Source organism: Rhinopithecus bieti, unplaced genomic scaffold, assembly GCF_001698545.2.
Source record: "Rhinopithecus bieti isolate Rb0 unplaced genomic scaffold, ASM169854v2 scaffold_12049, whole genome shotgun sequence".
Lineage (NCBI taxonomy): Eukaryota > Metazoa > Chordata > Mammalia > Primates > Cercopithecidae > Rhinopithecus > Rhinopithecus bieti.
In genome coordinates this window covers 64,574-83,287 of record NW_016807278.1, presented here as the reverse complement: position 1 = coordinate 83,287, position 18,714 = coordinate 64,574, and the positions used below count along the sequence as shown (strand labels likewise).

At 39.4% G+C, this 18,714-nt stretch overlaps 1 protein-coding gene across 4 annotated transcripts in view; it reads left to right on the top strand.

Moving 5' to 3' along the window:
- The first annotated feature begins 5,258 nt into the window (after positions 1–5,258).
- Positions 5,259–18,714, top strand: part of CR2 (complement C3d receptor 2) — a 39,690-nt gene continuing 26,234 nt past the window's right edge. For 2 of the 4 annotated variants that reach the window (XM_017880842.1, XM_017880843.1), the window contains exon 1: positions 5,259–5,495. In XM_017880842.1, coding sequence (XP_017736331.1) covers positions 5,438–5,495 — 58 coding nt within the window. In that variant the 5' untranslated portion in view covers positions 5,259–5,437. Of the gene's footprint in view, positions 5,496–5,604; positions 5,971–18,714 lie in introns of those variants that run through there. The other 2 variants (XM_017880844.1, XM_017880845.1) reach the window with 2 other exon arrangements.

Genomic DNA, 18,714 nt, shown 5'->3' with positions numbered 1-18,714 from the left:
AAATATCTTTATAGGGCTAAGGGAGCTCTTTTCTATTTCTCTTTAGTTAAAAGGGCTTTTAAAAATCAGTTACATTTTATTAAATCTTTTGTGAGTTTATGTTTCTGGTAGATTTTAATCTGTTGAAAATCTGTGTTTGTAATCTTAGCACTTTGGGAGGTCATGGCAGGAGGATCGCTTGAGGCCAGGAGTTTGAGACTAGCCTGGGCAACAAGTGAAACCCTGTCTCTACAGAAATCTTTAAAAATAGCCATGCATGGTGGCATGTGCCTGTAGTCCCAGCTACTGGGGAGGGTGAGGCAAGAGGGTCACTTGAGCCCAGGAGTTCGAGGCTGCAGTGAGCTATGATAGTGATACTGCAACTCCAGCCTGGGCAACACAGCAAGATACTGCCTCTAACAAAACAACACAAAAAAACTGAAGGTTGCTTCCTCTGAGAAAGAATGTGTTTCCTTCTGTCGGAAGCCAGAAGATCACAACAGTACCCTTCCGGGTCACTTGGCTTAATTCAAGTATCTTAAGCCAAATTACCTACCTTGTGCAACTCCCTACATACAAAGCTTAGTCAATTGTAGTAAAAATTAACACAGAACAACCTCCTTTGTGTACACCTACAAATCACTGCTCCAATTTTAGTTCCATTTACCTTTTTTTAATTGTCCCCATTGGCACCAACATGTATGTACTCTGGATTTTGTTTATTATAAACAACTACAAAATCCTTTTAATGTATATCTAATGTCTTAAGCATATTACAGGATGAAAACCCTGTGCAGAATCCCCATTTTCTGATGAGATTTGTGGATTTATTCATTCAAAAAAATTCTATGGAGTGTCTACCATGGATCAGGCAATATTCATGGAACTAGGGGGTTTAAACATAGAGAAACAGACAGACAAACAAACAAAATCTTTCCTTCATGGATCTTACATCGTAAGAGAGACAAACACAAATGAGGTCATTGTAAAATATATAATGTGTTCAATGGAGCTAAGTAGTAAGAGAAGAAAAACAGACCAAAGAAGGGGATATAAATGGAAAGGGAGGTAAAAGTGTAAGAGGATATCTAGGAAAGATCTCACTGAGAAGGTGTCTTTGAGGAAAGACTAGAATGAAATGAGGGAGCTGGCCACTGGGCTATTCAGGAGAAAAACAATCTGGGAAGAGCAAACAAGACCCTCCGAGGGAAAATGACCCCAGTCAGAGTACAAAGAGTGAATACTAGAGCATCAAAGGCCATTGTGGCCAGAAGGAGAAAAGAAGGAGAAAAGGCTCGAAGATGAACCCAGAGAAGTTAAAGGAAAGCAGATCACATTGGACTGAATGGATCATAGTTATGACATTGCCTTCTACTTTGAATGAGATAGGAAATTATTGGAAGGTTTGGAGCAGAAAGCAGTGATTTCTTTTTTCCTGACAAGCATGTGAACAGGATCACTGCAAGATACTAGACACCAACACACTAATCTATAGAGGAGTTGAGCTTTCGTGTTGGTGAGAAGTGTTTATTCATAAAAATACATTTGGGAAATTTATGAGGGTGGACAAGAATAAACATCAAAAAAATCATGAATCTAACTGTAAAATAAATGAAACAATACAAGTGCAAGAAGAAAACATCGATGAATTATTGTGTAACTTGGGTATAGAGAATGGTTTTTAAAACCATGGCTCCTAATCCAGATGCAATAAAAGAAAAGATTTATCAACTTGACTGCGTTAAAACAGACAATGCTTACAAGGCAAAACGATGCCAGAAACAAAGTCAAAATACAACTGACAAACTGGGAGGAAATATTTGCAAAATACATCCGGAATAACAATCTTAATATATATAAATAAGTCTCAAACATTGAGACAGGAAAACATAAATATACATGATAAAAATATGTTTTATGAATGTTCAGACTTACTCATAAGGAATGCAAATTAAAACTACACTGAGATAAAATGTCTCATTTATTAGATTGACTAAAATTTAAAACCATGATGACAGCACATTAGATTAATGAGGTGCTCTCACAGTTTTGTAGGAATATAAATGGTACAACTCTTATTAAGGAAATTTGGCAATATCTAACAAACCTACATATGTGTTTGCCATTTGACCCAGCAATCCCACTTCTAGGAATTTGAACTGAAGACATGCTTCTAACAGCAGAAAAATAAATATTCACAAAGTTACTCTTTAGAGTATTGAAAACAACCAAACTGTCCACACAGAGAAAGATGGTTGAATAAACTATGGCATATCCACACAGTGAAGTATTGCATGCAACTGTAAAAATGAATGAGGAATATTTGAATTTGTAGGAAATAGTGGATTCCAGCATATTCGTTAAGTTAAAAAAGAAAAGTGCAGACGAATATCTATAGCATGCTTTTAAAATGTAATAAAAAAGGAGAACTAAGAAGACAAATGTGTAGCAGCTCATTTGGGCAAAACTAAAGACAAACCAGAAACTACTGAAATTGAGTACCTATGGTGGGAAGAATAGAAGTGATGGAGGGAAGTGACATTTCCCTTTTATTGTGTCTTTTTATATCAATCTGACATTTGGGACTACGTTAATGTTTTATTTAAGCAAAAAAAAAAAAATCAAAAAGATTGAGGGGAAACTAAAATAGAATACAAAGAGAAACAAATTAACAGTATTTTACAATCACACTGAAAAGGGGGAATAATCTGAGTAACTTTTGAACACAACAATGCTGTTTTATATTTTTCGGGCTATAAACAAAACAAAACTTTAAAAATGAGTAGATCTGATTTCCATCATGGTATAGAGTTAGCAATTTTAAACTTCTTTCTGTGTATTCTAGGATTAAGCAAATAAGTAAATACATTGTGGAGGTAGGTGTTTCACTATTGAAGAAGGGAGTTACACATATGGAAAGACGGAAGAATAGAATGAACTCTATGCTAACAGACTGAAATTGGAAGAATTGCTATGAATTCATGACATATGTAAATATAGATATGGGAATGGATATACATATATATAATACATATCCTTGCTCTGTCTGCTGAGAGGGTGCAGAAGCAATGATACTCCAATAAAAACGAACACACTTAGCATCCAATTCTGGCATCTAAATGCCATTCTCTGCCAGAAAGAACCAGCATTCCTTGGAGAAACAGCAAATTCCAGTGTCAGGTCTAGAGGTGAGTCTGGAGCATCTTTTTGTGTGTGTGTGTATACCAGAAAGTGAGGAAGTGCTCAAAGAACAATAAGAACAAGTCAAAATGACACAGGAACTATTTTGAGGGCTCCCACTGGCCCAATCAGGGAGAATTTAAGCATCAAAATAAATAATGGTAGCCATGAATTATGACCCATTGAGTAAATAAATAAAATTCATATTGATATAGTTTATGCTGATATAGATAAACAAATAAATAGAGAAGGGAAAACTTTTATTTACAGTAAAATGCCAACAGATGAATATAGAAGTAATTATTAAATTAGAAAAAAACACCCTTTGACAACCATCATAGTAAAAATTGATTCAAGAAAGGATCATCAATAGACACTAAAATTTGTGGGTAAAAATTTGATGAAAAAATGAGGAATTTATATAGTTTTAAAGTATCTCCCTATAAAATCCTTCTCAATTACAAAGGGAAAAATACTGAGTCTACACTAAGAAATACGGCAGGCACCATCTTAACTAAGTGATGAAAGTTACCACCACCAGTAATAGGACAAATAGACAACATATGCCTCCCCATAAGGACACGACATCTTTTCTGGTATGCCTGTCAAATAATTAGATTCAATAACCTGAATCTATCATGAAGAAATGATAGGCAAACCCAAATTGTGGGGTGTGATTCTGTCTCCTGACATTCCCATCCACGTATACTGCCCTCCTACACTGAAAAGGGCTGATCTGTATAATCAATAGGATATTCTGGAGATAATATATTGTGATTTCTGAGGACAGGTCACAAAGGACGTTGTGGCTTCTTCTTTCTTGTTCTCAGAGAAGCTAGCTGCCATATCACAAGGACACTCAACATACAAGCAGCGAGCCCTATGGCAAAATCCACTTGGTGACGAATGAAGCTTCCAGTCAAGGGTTGGTAAGTGAGTCATCTTAGATGTGGATTCGCCTGTCCCAGTTAACCCTTCAGATGACTGCACCTCCAGCTGACATCTTAACTGCAATCTCCTGAGAGATCCCAAGCCAGAACCACCTGACCGACCCACAGAAACTGTGAGATCATAAATGTTTATTCTTGCTTTACACCACTAACTTCAGGGTATTTTGTTATTATAATAGATAACGGACTTAAAAGTCATTCTCCAAAAATAATTGCAGTGTATTCATCAAAAATGTAAAGGTCATGCAATATCAAAAGGCTGAGGACATTTTCCAGATTAAAGAAGTGGGGTGGGGTGGGGGGATGGCATAATGATCAAACACAATACATGATCATGAAATGATTCTGGACCAGGAAAAACAAAGGTTGGTTTCTATTGTTGTTATTGTTTTTACCATAACGCAGGTTATTGAGATGATCGTCAAAATTTAAATACAGATGATAGCTTATAGAATAGACTTGTGTCAATGTTAAGTTCTTATTTTTGATCACTGCACTCTAGTTATGGAACAGAAACTCCTTAGTGAACCATTTAGAGTAGGAATAAATGCTAGATGGTTCCAAAGTAATAATTACATAATTATAATTATATAAGCACATCTATGTACATATATGTCTATAGAGAAAGAATAGAGAATGGTAAAGAAAATACAGCAAAATGTTAACATGCAGAGAATCTGGATGACAAGTATATGGGAATTCTCTGCAGTACTCTTGAAACTTTTCTGTAGAGATTACTTCAAAATAAAAAGAAGAGCAGAAGTGGCTGCAGTTCCTATATTCCCTAAGTCAACTTACAGTGTTTTTACAAACTGGGAGATGAATCCACTAATAGATTTTGAAATGAGTTTGGTGGATTTCTAATATATTCTTATTAGAAATAAGAATTAGAATAGGATAGCCTAGCCTAGTCTAGCATAACACAGCATGGCACAGAAGACGAACATTGTAGTTACTAAGGGTGAGTACTAATTCATGAAAGTTTTGTTTAAGTTCTAGAAAAAGAAACAAGTGAGTGTAGTGGGTTGCGTGGTCAAAAAAGTGGGGAAGACACCTCATCGAGGAGCGAGTCTGAGCCAGAGTGGCTCAGAGCTCCCTGCCCACCTCGTGCGGGCGGCCCCTCCCGCCTGTCCCACCCTCACCGGCGCCGCGTCAGCCCCCAGGCCGCCTGCAGGTGTGCGCGCAGAACTAGCAAGTGTGCCGGACAATATTTAAGGGCCCGCCTCTCCTGGCTCACAGCTTCTTGCTGCTCCAGCCCTGCCCTCGCGGAGCTGCCGGACGCTCGCGGGTCTCGGAACGCATCCCGCCGCGGGGGCTTCGGCCGTGGCATGGGCGCCGCGGGCCTGCTCGGGGTTTTCTTGGCTCTCGTCGCACCGGGGGTCCTCGGTGAGCTGGGAGGGGGAGCACGGAGGTGGGGACGCGTCCCGGGCAGGGAAGGCTTCTGTGCCGCTATGCAAACCAGGGGCTAAAAGCGAGAAGGTGGGGACAGCCCTCCACGCGTGTCCTCCTCCCGCTAGCTTTGAGGGACGCCTGCAATAAACCGCCTGGTCCTGATTGTCCCCACTGGCTCCTCCGGGAGCTGGGACCTCCAGAATTGGAAGCTGTGCCACAGAGGGGCGCTGTCTGGTCGGCCCCGTGTGGCTGGCGGTGTGCTGGTGCTCGCGGTCTCCTGGCTCCCCGCCCCCGGGATTCTGCAGGTGCTCATCGCTCTCTGGCCGGCGGTCAGCGCTACCGCTCGCTGCAGGAAATCTACCCACTGCGTGCGGCACCAACTAGCCACGTGAGGCTGTTTCTGTACACCCTGAACTGCGCTCCTGCCCAGCAAAAGCGGCAGAGCCTCGGCTCCCTTCCCTGAATAAGAGTAAGACCTGGTTCCCAAGCATGGGTCTCAGATTTTCTGAACTCTAATGTGATATTGGTAAAGAGATCCTTAACATTAACCATCCGTAGTTATTTTTGAGACATGGATTAAAACTATTGTTTTCTTCTTGTTATTAACCTTCTGTAATGATGTGGACGTCCGCAAAGGTCTCATTCACCGTTTATTATATCTTTTTTCCTCCAGATTGGCTTGATTTTAATGGAAGATTATAATTAAGATTAGCATCTCTTGGCTACAGGATGGGTCTAAGTTTCTAATTATCTCCAGGGTACTATGCATTCCTAGTTGATAAAGACGTTTACTGTATGCAGACCTCAATAACTGGGTGACTTTTGGCAAGTCATTTAGTTCCCTGATCTTCAGTTTCTTCATCTGTAAAATGAAACTAATGATTACCTGGCCTTCCACCTCACTGAGCTGCCCTGAGTACAAATGAAACTAAGCAAAGAAAGTTGGATATTAGTTGTTACTACTAAATGTCAGTAATAAGCCTCCTGTACAAACTTGTTTTTATGGAGCCAGCATTTAAGCTAACAAGCTGGGTGTCCAATTGTTTTTATGCACATCCAGCTTGTTAAGGTGTCTGGAATACTGCACATATTGGCTTATTACAACTTACTGTTTGCTTTCCTGACATTTTACTGTCTCCTGACCCTTAAACTTTTCTCCAGACCCTTATCTTCATCTCTCTTTTCTTTTTCTGCATATTAACTCCCTTTGAACAAATGCACATTCACAACTTTTTCTAAGAGCAGAATACAGTCCCTGACTTCTCACCTATTTCTAAATTTCAGAGAGGATATTATCAACTGAAAATCAACTTCTTCACCAGTCCTGCCAATTCAGGGCCACAGCATCAGCATCATGTAGGTCACTTAACTGGAGACCCATGAAATACCGGGTCTACCTATCTGTCAGCCATTCAAGCTCCTGTGTTTCTGTTGTTTGTCCATTTCTCATTTTTCTACCAGTATTCCCCTCCTAAGCATTGTAATTACCTGTGTAACAACCTCATCTCTTTTAAGAGATTTTGGTTCTCATGATTGGAAAGATTAAAGAGTGACCTATAGGTCACTTTCCAATTACAAAAACAACAAATTGAGAAATATATATATTTTTATTATTTCATTCTATTGTTCAAAAATCTAAAAGGCCTCTAGTGGAAGAAAATCTAGTTTCTTCAGCCTTTCTAGCCCTTTGGAATGGGATCTCACTGAAGCTCACACCCCCTGATTTCTCCAGCTCCCTGTCATGTACGTGCTGCTCATGGTCTTCCCCACCTGTCTGCCGTGGCTCATGCCTTACCCAGTCTCCACTGCTGACTTTTACTGCTACTGTGTGCTCTCCACAGATCATCTCTTGGCTCTTGGCCAGTTCCTGCACTTGAGTGTGCTTAAGAAACTACTAAAGTACCTTTATAAAATGTAGGTTCCTGGTTCCACCTCCCCCTCCAGAGGTTCATAGGTTTGGAGTTAGCACAGGAAAGCTGAGGTTTAACAATCACTCTAGAAGATTCTGCAGTAAGTATCTATAGGGCACACTGCTATAAGCAAAGTCAATGGGAAGCAAATTTCCTTTTTAGTGTTTTCCCATTTTTCCTTTTGTCTATTTGCATAAACAGATTCAAATTTCTCACACTTCTAAATTTTACTTAAGCCTTCACTGGCCATCTAAATTTGTCTTATGCTGAGAAAACAAAACCATGAAATAAGAATGCTCCCATTTTCTAATCAGCTACAAACCTACTAACTTACAAACTTACCTCCATCTGGGATTAGATTTGTTCTCCACTGCAGAAAACCTGTCACATTAGAATAAAACCCACGCCCCTTATTCTCCAATCTGACGCCTTCTGCCTCTCCCTGAAATTCTCTATACCCTGCTCACTCTCTCTGCTCCAGCTATACTGGCCTTCCCTTTATTCTTTGAGCACAGTTGCACTGGGTATTCTGTCCTTTGAAATGCTCTTCCTACAAATTACTCCTTGCCTGGCTCCTCCTTGACATTTAAGGCTCAGCGCCCTATTGTGCTTCTCTGACTCTTGTCTGAAGTATCCATATTCCAGGGCACTCTCCAATACAAAACCGTATTCTATTTTCTACAGACCACCTATCACCATCTAAAACCTTCTTGCTTATTTATTTACCTGTTTATACAAGTTCCATGAGTGCAAGACCTTAATCTGCCTTATTTCCTGATTTGAGTTCCTATCAATAGCCTGTAACTTGGAAATTAACAAATACGAATTGAAATCTTTGTATGTTTCCTCCTATAACAATGAAAGAAGTATCCTTTCTGCTGACAATTTCAGCTTTTCTTCCTGTATTCATTGTCATGTTCCATACCCTTTTGCCTTTGCAAGGACTTTACTTCTGCAGATATCTCCTGCCTTGCATCATCCATGTGCTTTTTTCTGCATGATCATCCCCACCAGCATTTAAATATACCCAGGAAATCCTTTGTGGACCTTCTCATGACCCACTGGAACTCCATTTTCCTGTCCCCCTTCTTGTCCTTCTCAGCAAAACTTCTCATTGACTACTTACTCAAATTTCCTTATCACCTTCTCCACTTCAGACAGGCTTCTTCCCCACCTGTCTCCTGGAGTTATTTCTTGCAACATCATTACTGACCCTTATGCTGATAAATCTAATGGTCATTTTTCTATCTTAATCTTTCTCAGTCTTTCAGCAAAAGCTGATGATTTCCTTTCTCTTGAAACTGTATTCTCATCTTCCAAATCAAGACACTCTTACCTGTTTTTCCATACTTCTCTGGTGACTCTTAGTCTTTTTTGTTCTATCTCTAAATATTAGAGGGTCTTAGGGCTCAGCCCTGAGCCTCTTTTGTCTTTCTTCATTTCTTCTTCCTAAAAGACCTCATCTCATCTCGTCTCATGGCTTTGAATACTATTTATATGTTGATGACTCATATTTATTATCTATAGTTCTGTCCTCTCTCCTGAGCTGCAAACTTGTACATCCATCTGCCTACTTGGCATCTTGATGTGGATGCCTAGTATGTTAGATATACCAAGTCTGAATGGAAATGATTCTGAACCAATTCCCTACCTGAAGACCACAATACACACACACACACACACACACACACACACACACACACACACTCCTTTTTCAGGCTTTCCATCCTCAGAACAGGGTAATTCCATCAATTGTGTAGCCCAAGTCAGAAGTTTAGAAGTCAGGAATCCTCCCGTTTCCTCAGCCCCACATGCAAAACAACAAGAAGTCTTGCCAATTCTATTTCTAAAATATATCCACTGCTCACTCCTTTGGTCCAAGCATCATTTTTTTTTTTCCAACCTGTACTCTTTGCTTCTAAAAGTAGCAGTTCGATCCACTCTCTACCCAGTTGTCAGAATATTTCTTTAAAAAAGTAAATCAGGCCATGTGATTCTCCTGCTTGAACTCTCCAATGACTTCTACTCAGGATAACATTCACATATCTGTGGCCTAAGAAAACCTGCATGATCCCTTCTGCTGAGTTTTCTGTCTTGATCTTGTATCATTCTGCTTAGCTCATTGCATCCCAGCCACACTTGCCTTCTGTCTGTCCCTGGAGCATACCAAATTCATTCCTCCTGTTAGACCTCTGCCTAAAATACTTGTACTCAGCAATTTGCCTGGCTGCTTCCTTCTTCCTCCTTGTCCTTCAGTCACAACTTAAATGTTGCTTTTTCACAGGCCTTCCTTAACCATCATAACTGAAGTTGCATGCCTCCCTGTCCCTTCTCCTTCCAGTGCATTACGTTGTGACATATCATTCCATTTCATATTTCATGTTCAGCACCTTCTTATTTATTTCCTAGTATCTACAGTCTGTCTCTTTCTGTTGGATTATACATTCTATGAGGGTGGGAGCCTTGTCTCTAATGTTCACAGATACATCTCCTGTGCATAGGACTGAACTTTGGTTAATATGCATAACTGTTGTTAAACTAAATAACAAACAGAGAAAGACTCTCTAAAAGAAAAAGATATTTGTTTGGGAATAGAACGTTGCAATGGGAATATGTGTGTGATCATGAACTGTGTGTATATTCAAGGAAGGAGAGGAAGACAAAGGTTTTTAAAGGAAAAATAATTGTTTTAGAATAATTATCCTTGGCTACAAAGACCAATAACAAGGGTGATGCCAGTTTGAGGTTATACAAACAGATGCTGGAAGGATGTTCTCATAGGGTTGCAGTGGCCTTTGTGCACGGTTGTGGTTTTTCAGTCTTTTATGATAGTTTGGGTTAACAGGCATACAAGCATGAGAAGGTTTTCATGGCCTTCCCTGGCTTTGTCAGGGTGTTTTTTTGTTTTGTTTTGTTTTCCATTAGTGACTCTATTTTGATTCTGACAACTTTGACATCATCATTCAAAACTTGCTTATCAAATAGCCAGGAAACCCAGTATTAAGGTATTTGATTATATGAATTATCATTCTCAATAATGATTTTCCCTCCTACCTGCTTTCTAAAATTTTGATTTTATTTTTATTATCCTATATGTTTGTTTTTCATCCATTTCAAATGGATTTCCAAGCCATTCCTGGTAAAGTCCCTGGGCCCAAGTAATTAAATATATCCCTGTTGATTTAACTCAGAAACTGCTTCGTCTGGTTGTTTTTAACATGGTACATGGTTGGAAGGATGTGTGTCTGAATGCCAAGTCACCATCTTTGATCTTTGATCCAGTCATGATCTCCTCTGAGTTTTATTCCTGGCTGCAGAAAGATGTAAAGAGGGTTCAGTGACCTTCAAGAAAATTTGTATTATTTGATGGCTCATGGATTAACCTTCCCTTTTCCGATATGATCTGCCTTGTGACCTGGGATTTTGGCTTTCATTACTAATGAGGATTGATGCTCCCAAAGGAAGATAGCCCTTAAGTCTCCTTATTGGAAATGAGACTTTCCCATTTTTTCCCATCCAGAAAGTGTGATCTGTATCTCCTTTCATCGTGGGAATTTATGCTATGAAGCACCCTTCTGCTTTTGCTGTTTCCAGATCTTCATTCCATCTTCATCCAGGTCACTGCCACTGATTAAATCTTGTAAATTTAAATTGGTTTTCCAGTTTGTGGAGGATAATTTGATATTGTCCTTATTTACATTTGATAATTACAGATTAAGTCACTTGACTACAGTCACTAGTACAAGTAGTATCAGGATCATGAAGTTTGTCTCCATTGAGGTCAAACCCTGATATTCCTTGTAGAATTTTGTTATTTTGCACAGAGTAAGCATTTGGAGACTTTTGTAGTTGTTAATAGAGAAAACTAAAGTAACTGAGGAAATAAATCGAAGGGGACCTATAGTGATATCTGGCTCCCAATAATGATGCCTATTCTTAGAACCAGTCTTTGCGACTTCTCCAGTAGCAATGTAGGGTCACAGCTAAGGTCTGGCTGTGTTTTGGAAGCTTTGTGTGTGACCTTGTGGCAGCTGGTTCATGTTTATGCTTTGACTTTCACCTGTACCTGTCTCAGAACTGTTTGAAAAAGAAGGAGATAGGCCGGGCACGGTGGCTCAAGCCTGTAATCCCAGCACTTTGGGAGGCGAGATGGGTGGGATCACGAGGTCAGGAGATCGAGACCATCCTGGCTAACACAGTGAAACCCCATCTCTAACTAAAAAATACAAAAAAAAAAAAACTAGCCGGGCGAGGTGGCCGGGCGCCTGCGTAGTCCCGCTACTCGGGAGGCTGAGGCGCAGGCAGAATGGCTTAAACCCGGGAGGCGGAGCTTTGCAGTGAGCTGAGATCGGACACTGCACTCCAGCCTGGGCGACAGAGCGAGACTCCGTCCTCAAAAAAAAAAAAAAAAAAAAGAAAAAGAAGGAGATTATAAATTTGATATTTAAATACACTGCTATTCTAGGAGGGACTTACAACTGTGTACTTTTTTTGCCTGGACTACCATCTGATCTGGAAGAAGAGTTAACTTCTTGTTTTCTGCTTGTCAGTTTAGGGCGTTGAAACTTGAGCTTGTTCTCATACATAGAAAAATGACTTTTCCAGCTATATCCCTAAGTATATCATTGCTATAGTTTCTTACCTAGTGCCTAGAATAACTTCTATTCCATTATTAATAATAATATTGTTATTTTAAGTTACAGGAAACTGTCTTGAAATGACTATCCCTTTATCTAGTTCCCATCAGAAAGTATTTACTGAGTTATCTTTGGGGGCATGTTACTCTACTAGATTAACAGAATAAAATAATGAAGAATAATAAACATGTTTTCTCCTCTCTAGGCATTAAAGGTTTATTAGCTAAGATAGTTATGTAAATTCATTAAAGTAATTTTACAGGATCATATGTGTACTGAGCTTTTACAAGATCGCTTATATACTTTAGTTTCTTATGCTATCCTGGGAAAGTTTGTATCTAAAATTTTTATTTTTTTTTTGTCCCACAAACTCACCAAATAGCATACATTAGTTACGTGCAGTTTTTTTGCGTACAAATAATACCCCAGTGAAACTGGGAAAACATTAATATCCATTCCCCTTACCACCCTTATAAAAAAAATCAAAACATATGTACTCATCCTTCAAGGCCCTTGCCACGTGCCTTTCCTGTTTTCCCCAGTCTCTGACCTCACTGTGAAAAAACAAGCAAACAGACTAAAACTACTAATTTTTACTTGTAAGAGTGAAGGAGATAGAACAATTCTGAGGATTTTCTGAAATTTTATGAAAAATTACTTTCTCCATCTCTGAAGTCTACCCTAAAAATTCTCTGAACCTCTGAGCTTATTTCTATGTATATTCACCCATGCTGCAATGGCATGCGTTCTTCATTCCACAAAATATTGCCCTATTTTAGACTGACATCCTAAAGATCAAAGTTTTCAGGATAATTGGTAACAAGGCAGAAGCAGAGAAGAGGTTTTAGCCTCTCTTGGTTTTTATGTTTCTGTGGCTTTTGTCTCTAGGCTGCCAGCCGCTCTCTTCCCTCTCCCTTGCTCCACGCCTAAAATTCAGGAGTCATTCAGAGTAATCAGTCTTAAGTTTGCTGTTGGGATGTCTTGCAAATACAAATGCTTTCTTGGGTGTATCAAGAGGCATTTTTTTTTTTTTTTTTTTTTTTTTGAGACAGAGTCTTGCTCTGTTGCCCAGGCTGGAGTGCAGTGGCGCGATCTCCACTCACTGCAAGCTCTGCCTCCCGGGTTCACGCCATTCTTCTGCCTCAGCCTCCCATGTAGCTGGGACTACAGGCGCCCGCCACCACACCCCGCTAATTTTGTATTTTAGTAGAGACAGGGTTTCACCGTGTTAGCCAGGATGGTCTCGATCTCCTGACCTCGTGATCCGCCCGCCTCAGCCTCCCAAAGTGCTGGGATTACAGGCGTGAGCCACCGCGCCCGGCCTCAAGAGGCATTCTTTATCACCTCCCTAGAGATCTTCAAGTGGTCAGATGCTCAGCAGTTCTGTAAACATGAGTAATCCTGTAATAGAGGCATCTTTGGGTCTGTCGCTGTATCTGGATGAGATAATGTGTTATGTTTAAGATAAAAGACCAGTAAATTCACATGTCATCTCAAGTGAAGAGGGCTCCTAGGTGCTACATGCTTCCTTTTACTCCTAGGGGCACTGGGTGTGAGGGTTAAGTCATGATAGCTGGCCAAACTTATTCATCCTGTGATCTTTATGACTTTGATCTATGGTCTCCACACTGTGCTAGGGTGAGGTTAGAAGTTAGAGTACAAAGAATGTTAATATTACCTCATCCTCATCCCATTCAATTCAAAAAATACTTTTAAGTAACTACTAGATATGAAGCTCTAGACCGGACAGTGGGGACTGGGAATTACATAAAAGCTAATCTGATAGTTTTTGCCTTTGAGAAACTCCTACAGTAGTTGTAAAGACTGACTCTTAAATATACGTTGTACTATGATGTAGTTCTCTTATTTATGAAGTGTTATGAGGTCATAGGTAAATAAATCATAAATGCTACCTAGAAGAATTAGAGAAATATAGGCCCTCCAGGCAGAGGAAACAGCATTTGCAAAAGCATAAGTGTGCAAGAACATAATGTCTTTGGAAAAAAATCAGTGTCGTTGGAGTATAGGCTACATAGTGATGAATGGTAGTTGATTAAATGGATTGGAGCTTACTTGTAAAAAATCTATGCATTTTTTCCCTATAAACAATGGTAAGTCAGAGTAAATTTTTTAATGTGCAGAGTGGCATGACTACATTTGTGTTTTAGAAGGATAATATGTGCAGTGGTATAGAAGATGTACCAGCCCAAGGGAGAACAGTTAGAAAAGTAAATTATGTCATTCAATGATCCAATGAGAGACTGCTGCAATGACAAAATAGTTCGTTTGGGGCGAGATTTCTGGAGTCTAGTCACTAAACTTTGGTAACTAATTGAATGAAGAGCAGAGAGTAGAGGATGAGTTACAAAAAGGAAATGGTTAATGTGAGTTTTTTTTAAGGCAGAAGACTTGGGAGATGATACCATAGATTAACAGAATATATATACAAGTGGAAAATGTATAAGTTATAATTGACCACAAATAAAGTTGGCGTCCATGCACAGAAATATAGACTGTGTGCATTGAACAAGTAGTGTTCTAGAGTTGACTGATCCTTTGGAAAGTTTTGTAAATGTAAGAATTTCTGTGAGTAAACATAAGCAGGCCTGTCAGCAAGTCCAGTCAGGTTAAGATCTAATATAAAATATAAAAAGTCTCCAAAAAGTCTCCTAAATCCCAGTCTGAAATTCTGTTTGGGTTGGTTTGGTTTTCTTTTGTAGGTAAATCATGTATGATTCATAGAGAACTCCTTTAGGACTCTGTGATTACACACATGGGTATTGCATTTGGGTCGACAGTGACATATTTTTGTAATAAAGGGTGGGTTGGCAGGAGACATTTCCAGGGTACATGGATACCAGAACAGCAGTTCCAACCAGAAACCGTCACTCTTCCAAAAGAGATCTGAGTAATTGCTACATACTTTTTAAAATAAATAAGGAAAAAGAAATCACCTCCCTGATCTACTCCAGAGACACTGCTTCAAGATTACCAGCTAGAGAGGATTCCTAGGAGACAAGGAAGTTTTGGCTACTCTCTTCCAATTTTAAATCTCCAGTGCTACTGCCCAGGAGCTTGAATTTCATTTGACTTTAAATTGTATGAGTCCTTAATCTATCACTCCTACTTGTCATAAATGATATTCTATTCTTTGCTATTCTTTCAGTAGAGAAAGAACGAAGCTTTTCTAAAATGTAAGTCTAGGTGGGAGATGATCATTCATCTCTTTTTTATTTTATTTTATTTTATTTTAAGTTCTGGGGTACATGTGCAGGATGTGCAGTTTTGTTACATAGGTAAACGTGTACTGTGAGATTTCTCATCTCTTTGTGTTTAGTGACTCATCTGCTACATGTGTTATCTCAGACAATATTGTAACCTGGGATAATGACATACATTTTTAGGAATGTAAGTAAAACAATCTCTTTATTGCACCCTATTTAATTCCTCTTGTCCCCTTCCAGAGGGAAATTGGGCATCTGCACACCAAAGTGAGTAGCCAGGAGGGTTACACTTGGTTTGAGTAGCTCTAAGCACACAGTTATGACTTACCCATCTTCCTCATGGCCCCCAATCCTACCACACTTTCCTTTGTTTACTGTCCTTTGATTATAAGTTATTTCATAGTGAATAAATGCTTACATCTAAAACATTCAAGGAGATTACACACTGCCAACTTTATTCCATGCAAAAAGTAAGCTACCCTAGGTCCCTTCTATAACAATTTGTCTGTGGTCTGGGGTGGGGACTGGTGACCAGCTCATAGCTTTTTGGTTTTTACCAGCCAGTTCCATATATCTTTTGACCTTGCTACTTCCTATTTAGAATCATCTTTGAGATCAGGATACAGAATTTCAACAAAATGGGTAAATTGCGGGCTGAGTTGCAGTTTGGATTGCAAGAATGAAGAGAAAATTCTCAGAAAGTATACTATTCTCTCTTTCTCCACCTACTCCTTAAAAAGGTATTCCTTGTAAGTCACTCCCAGCCATCCCCAATGACAGCAGCAGCAGGGAGAGAGGTTTACTGTGAAATCATCAGTGCCATATTGGATATAATAGGGAAAAGCTGTTTGACCTCTTGGTTGAGAGTCAATGCATTGCACCAGCAAAGGTAATAAAGTTGATATCTGGAGCTCTGCAGCAACCCTCCTCTTCAGTGTATTACTCTTACTTGAATGCTCAATTATAGAAGTTGAAAATGGAGTTGTGGAATCTGGATTATGTTCATTTTTTTAAAATGATACAGTGATATTTAAGTGTAAGCTTGGTTTTACCATGAAAGGCAGCAATGTAATATGATGTCAACTAAACAGCAAACAGAATCCTCTACTGCCAAAGTGCTTCAGGGGTAAGTTGGGCTGAAACTTCAGGATCTAGAAATAAAACAAGGTTTTTTTGGGAAACAGATATATGGTACCTATGGAAAGAGCAGAAGGAAGATAGTATATGTGGTTGCATTTTCTAGTTAAAGAGGTTTTTATTGTTGTTGTTTGTTTTTTGTTTCTGTTTTTGTTTTTTGAGATGGAGTCTCGCTCAGTTGCCCAGGCTGGAGTGCAATGGTATGATCTTGGCTCAGTGCAAACTCCACCTCCTGGGTTCAAGTGATTCTCCTGTCTCAGCCTCCCGAGTAGCTGGGATTACAGGCACCCGCTATCATGCCTGACTAAATTTTGTATTTTTGTAGAGATGGGGTTTCACCATGTTGGCCAGACTGGTCTTGAACTCCTGACCTCAGATGATCCGCCTGCCTCAGCCTCCCAAAGTACTGGAATTACAGACGTGAACCACCACACCTGGCCTAGTTAAAGAGTTTAAAAGTAAACTTTGAAAGTAGTATCTAAATGTTTCAGATGTAGGACTTCTTTCTCTTTTGTATTTTGGGGCAGTGCTAGATCTGTGTTATTGTAGGGGAAATTAAAAGATGCTTTTTAAAAAAGCAGATAGCACCAAAGTCAATGATTAGAGATTTTGTGTGTGTGTGTGTGTGTGTGTGTGTGTGTGTGTGTGTATATATGACTAGATTTTATTCAAATGAAGATAAGATGAACTCTCAATTCCATTGGCTGAACTCTCAATCCCATTGGCCACACCAATGGGGGAAATGGCTGAGATCAGAATTTGACTCAAAATACTGTAGATGGGCACATGTCTCAGGACATCCTGAGGCTGTATCGCAGGCACAAAATTAAAAATAAAAAAAAATACTGTGGACATTATACATTTTCATACTGAAAAATGAAGCCTTTAAGAAAGAAAGCTATTCGTCAGGTTGAGTCTGCACCCTCCACACTCCCCTTCTCCTCTTCTTTTACTGGGAAGTGTCTGACTCTCTGAAAACCTGGCAACATTGAAAGCTTTGTCCACAAAGCTCAGAAACCTCATGAGCCTTGTTTTTGGAGCAGGAAGGAAGAGGTAGATTTTGGTGGTGAAAATGTGTTGCAAAAGTTTGGTTTCACTGGCTACAATATTGGTGAGAGAATGGCTCAGACCCTTTGAACTGAGTGAAATGGAAAATGATGAGTAGGGTAATGTTTCCTGTCATAAATCAAGATAAAGAAAACAGTTATAAAGTTCATCATTTCTGAAAAAAAATAATGCATGTCAGCTCTGCTCTATGTCACCCAAAGGACTCTCTGCCTTACCTTTAGGACAGCTTATGTAAACACCTTCATCCCATGCCTACTAACCCCAAGCTGGTGGTAGAGAAGATTGCTCTTATTTTAGAAAGAGCTTCTCTATGCTGCAGAGAAGAATGTCTTACTCTTTTCTCAGGGAATCTACCACCTCCACATATCTACCATGATAATTATAACAAAAGAGATAAGGAAGTGTCCTACAGATATAAGCCTGGCTACACTCTCATTGGAACTAACTCTGTGCAGTGTATGTCCTTGGAAACTTGGAACCATGTAGCACTAAAATGTGCAGGTGCCCAAAGTTCTACTCCATCTAAGGAAAACTCAATGGTTCCCTGCGTATGTATCAACCTTGTCTCTTTTTTCCAAGTGAAATCATGGGATGCCACTCCAAACCAACTTCTTAATGGTTATGTAGCTCCTACTCTTAATCTTTAACATGGGACAGAGGTTTCCTTTGTGATGAGAGGTGAGTGTGAGGTGATGGGGCCTGAACTGAGACCTAGAACCCATCGTTAAACATTGTGAAGTGTGATCTCTAAAGACAGTTTTTTTTTCTGACTTTTCTCTCTTTTCTTTGTCCTTTATGACTAAAAGCTCTGTCATTCACCAAGCCCTCTTTAGTTTCTCCAAATGTATGTATTACGCATGGCCAGCCAAAGCTGGGAATTGTCCTTTCAGCAGTTGAAAGAGCAAAGCTTTGGATTAGAAGTGAGGGCTCCAAATGTGGAGAATGAATAGATGATCCTGGGTTCAATAAGAAGGACTCTCTGGAGTAAACTTGAGGATCAAGATGTTTGATGTTTTCTTCACTAGAAAAGGAGACTATTTTTTTCTAGATGGTCACAAGAATCTTGATATTTGGATGCAAAAGAGGGGAGGAAGAATGTTAAAAGGAATACGATTTTTAAGATTTTATTTTCTATATGTTTTACCTAGTCTGAAGTTATCATGTAGTTGGGTCGATCACAAATAATCTTGGACTTTTCCCTGAAGTCAAAATCTTAAAATATAGATCCCATTAATAC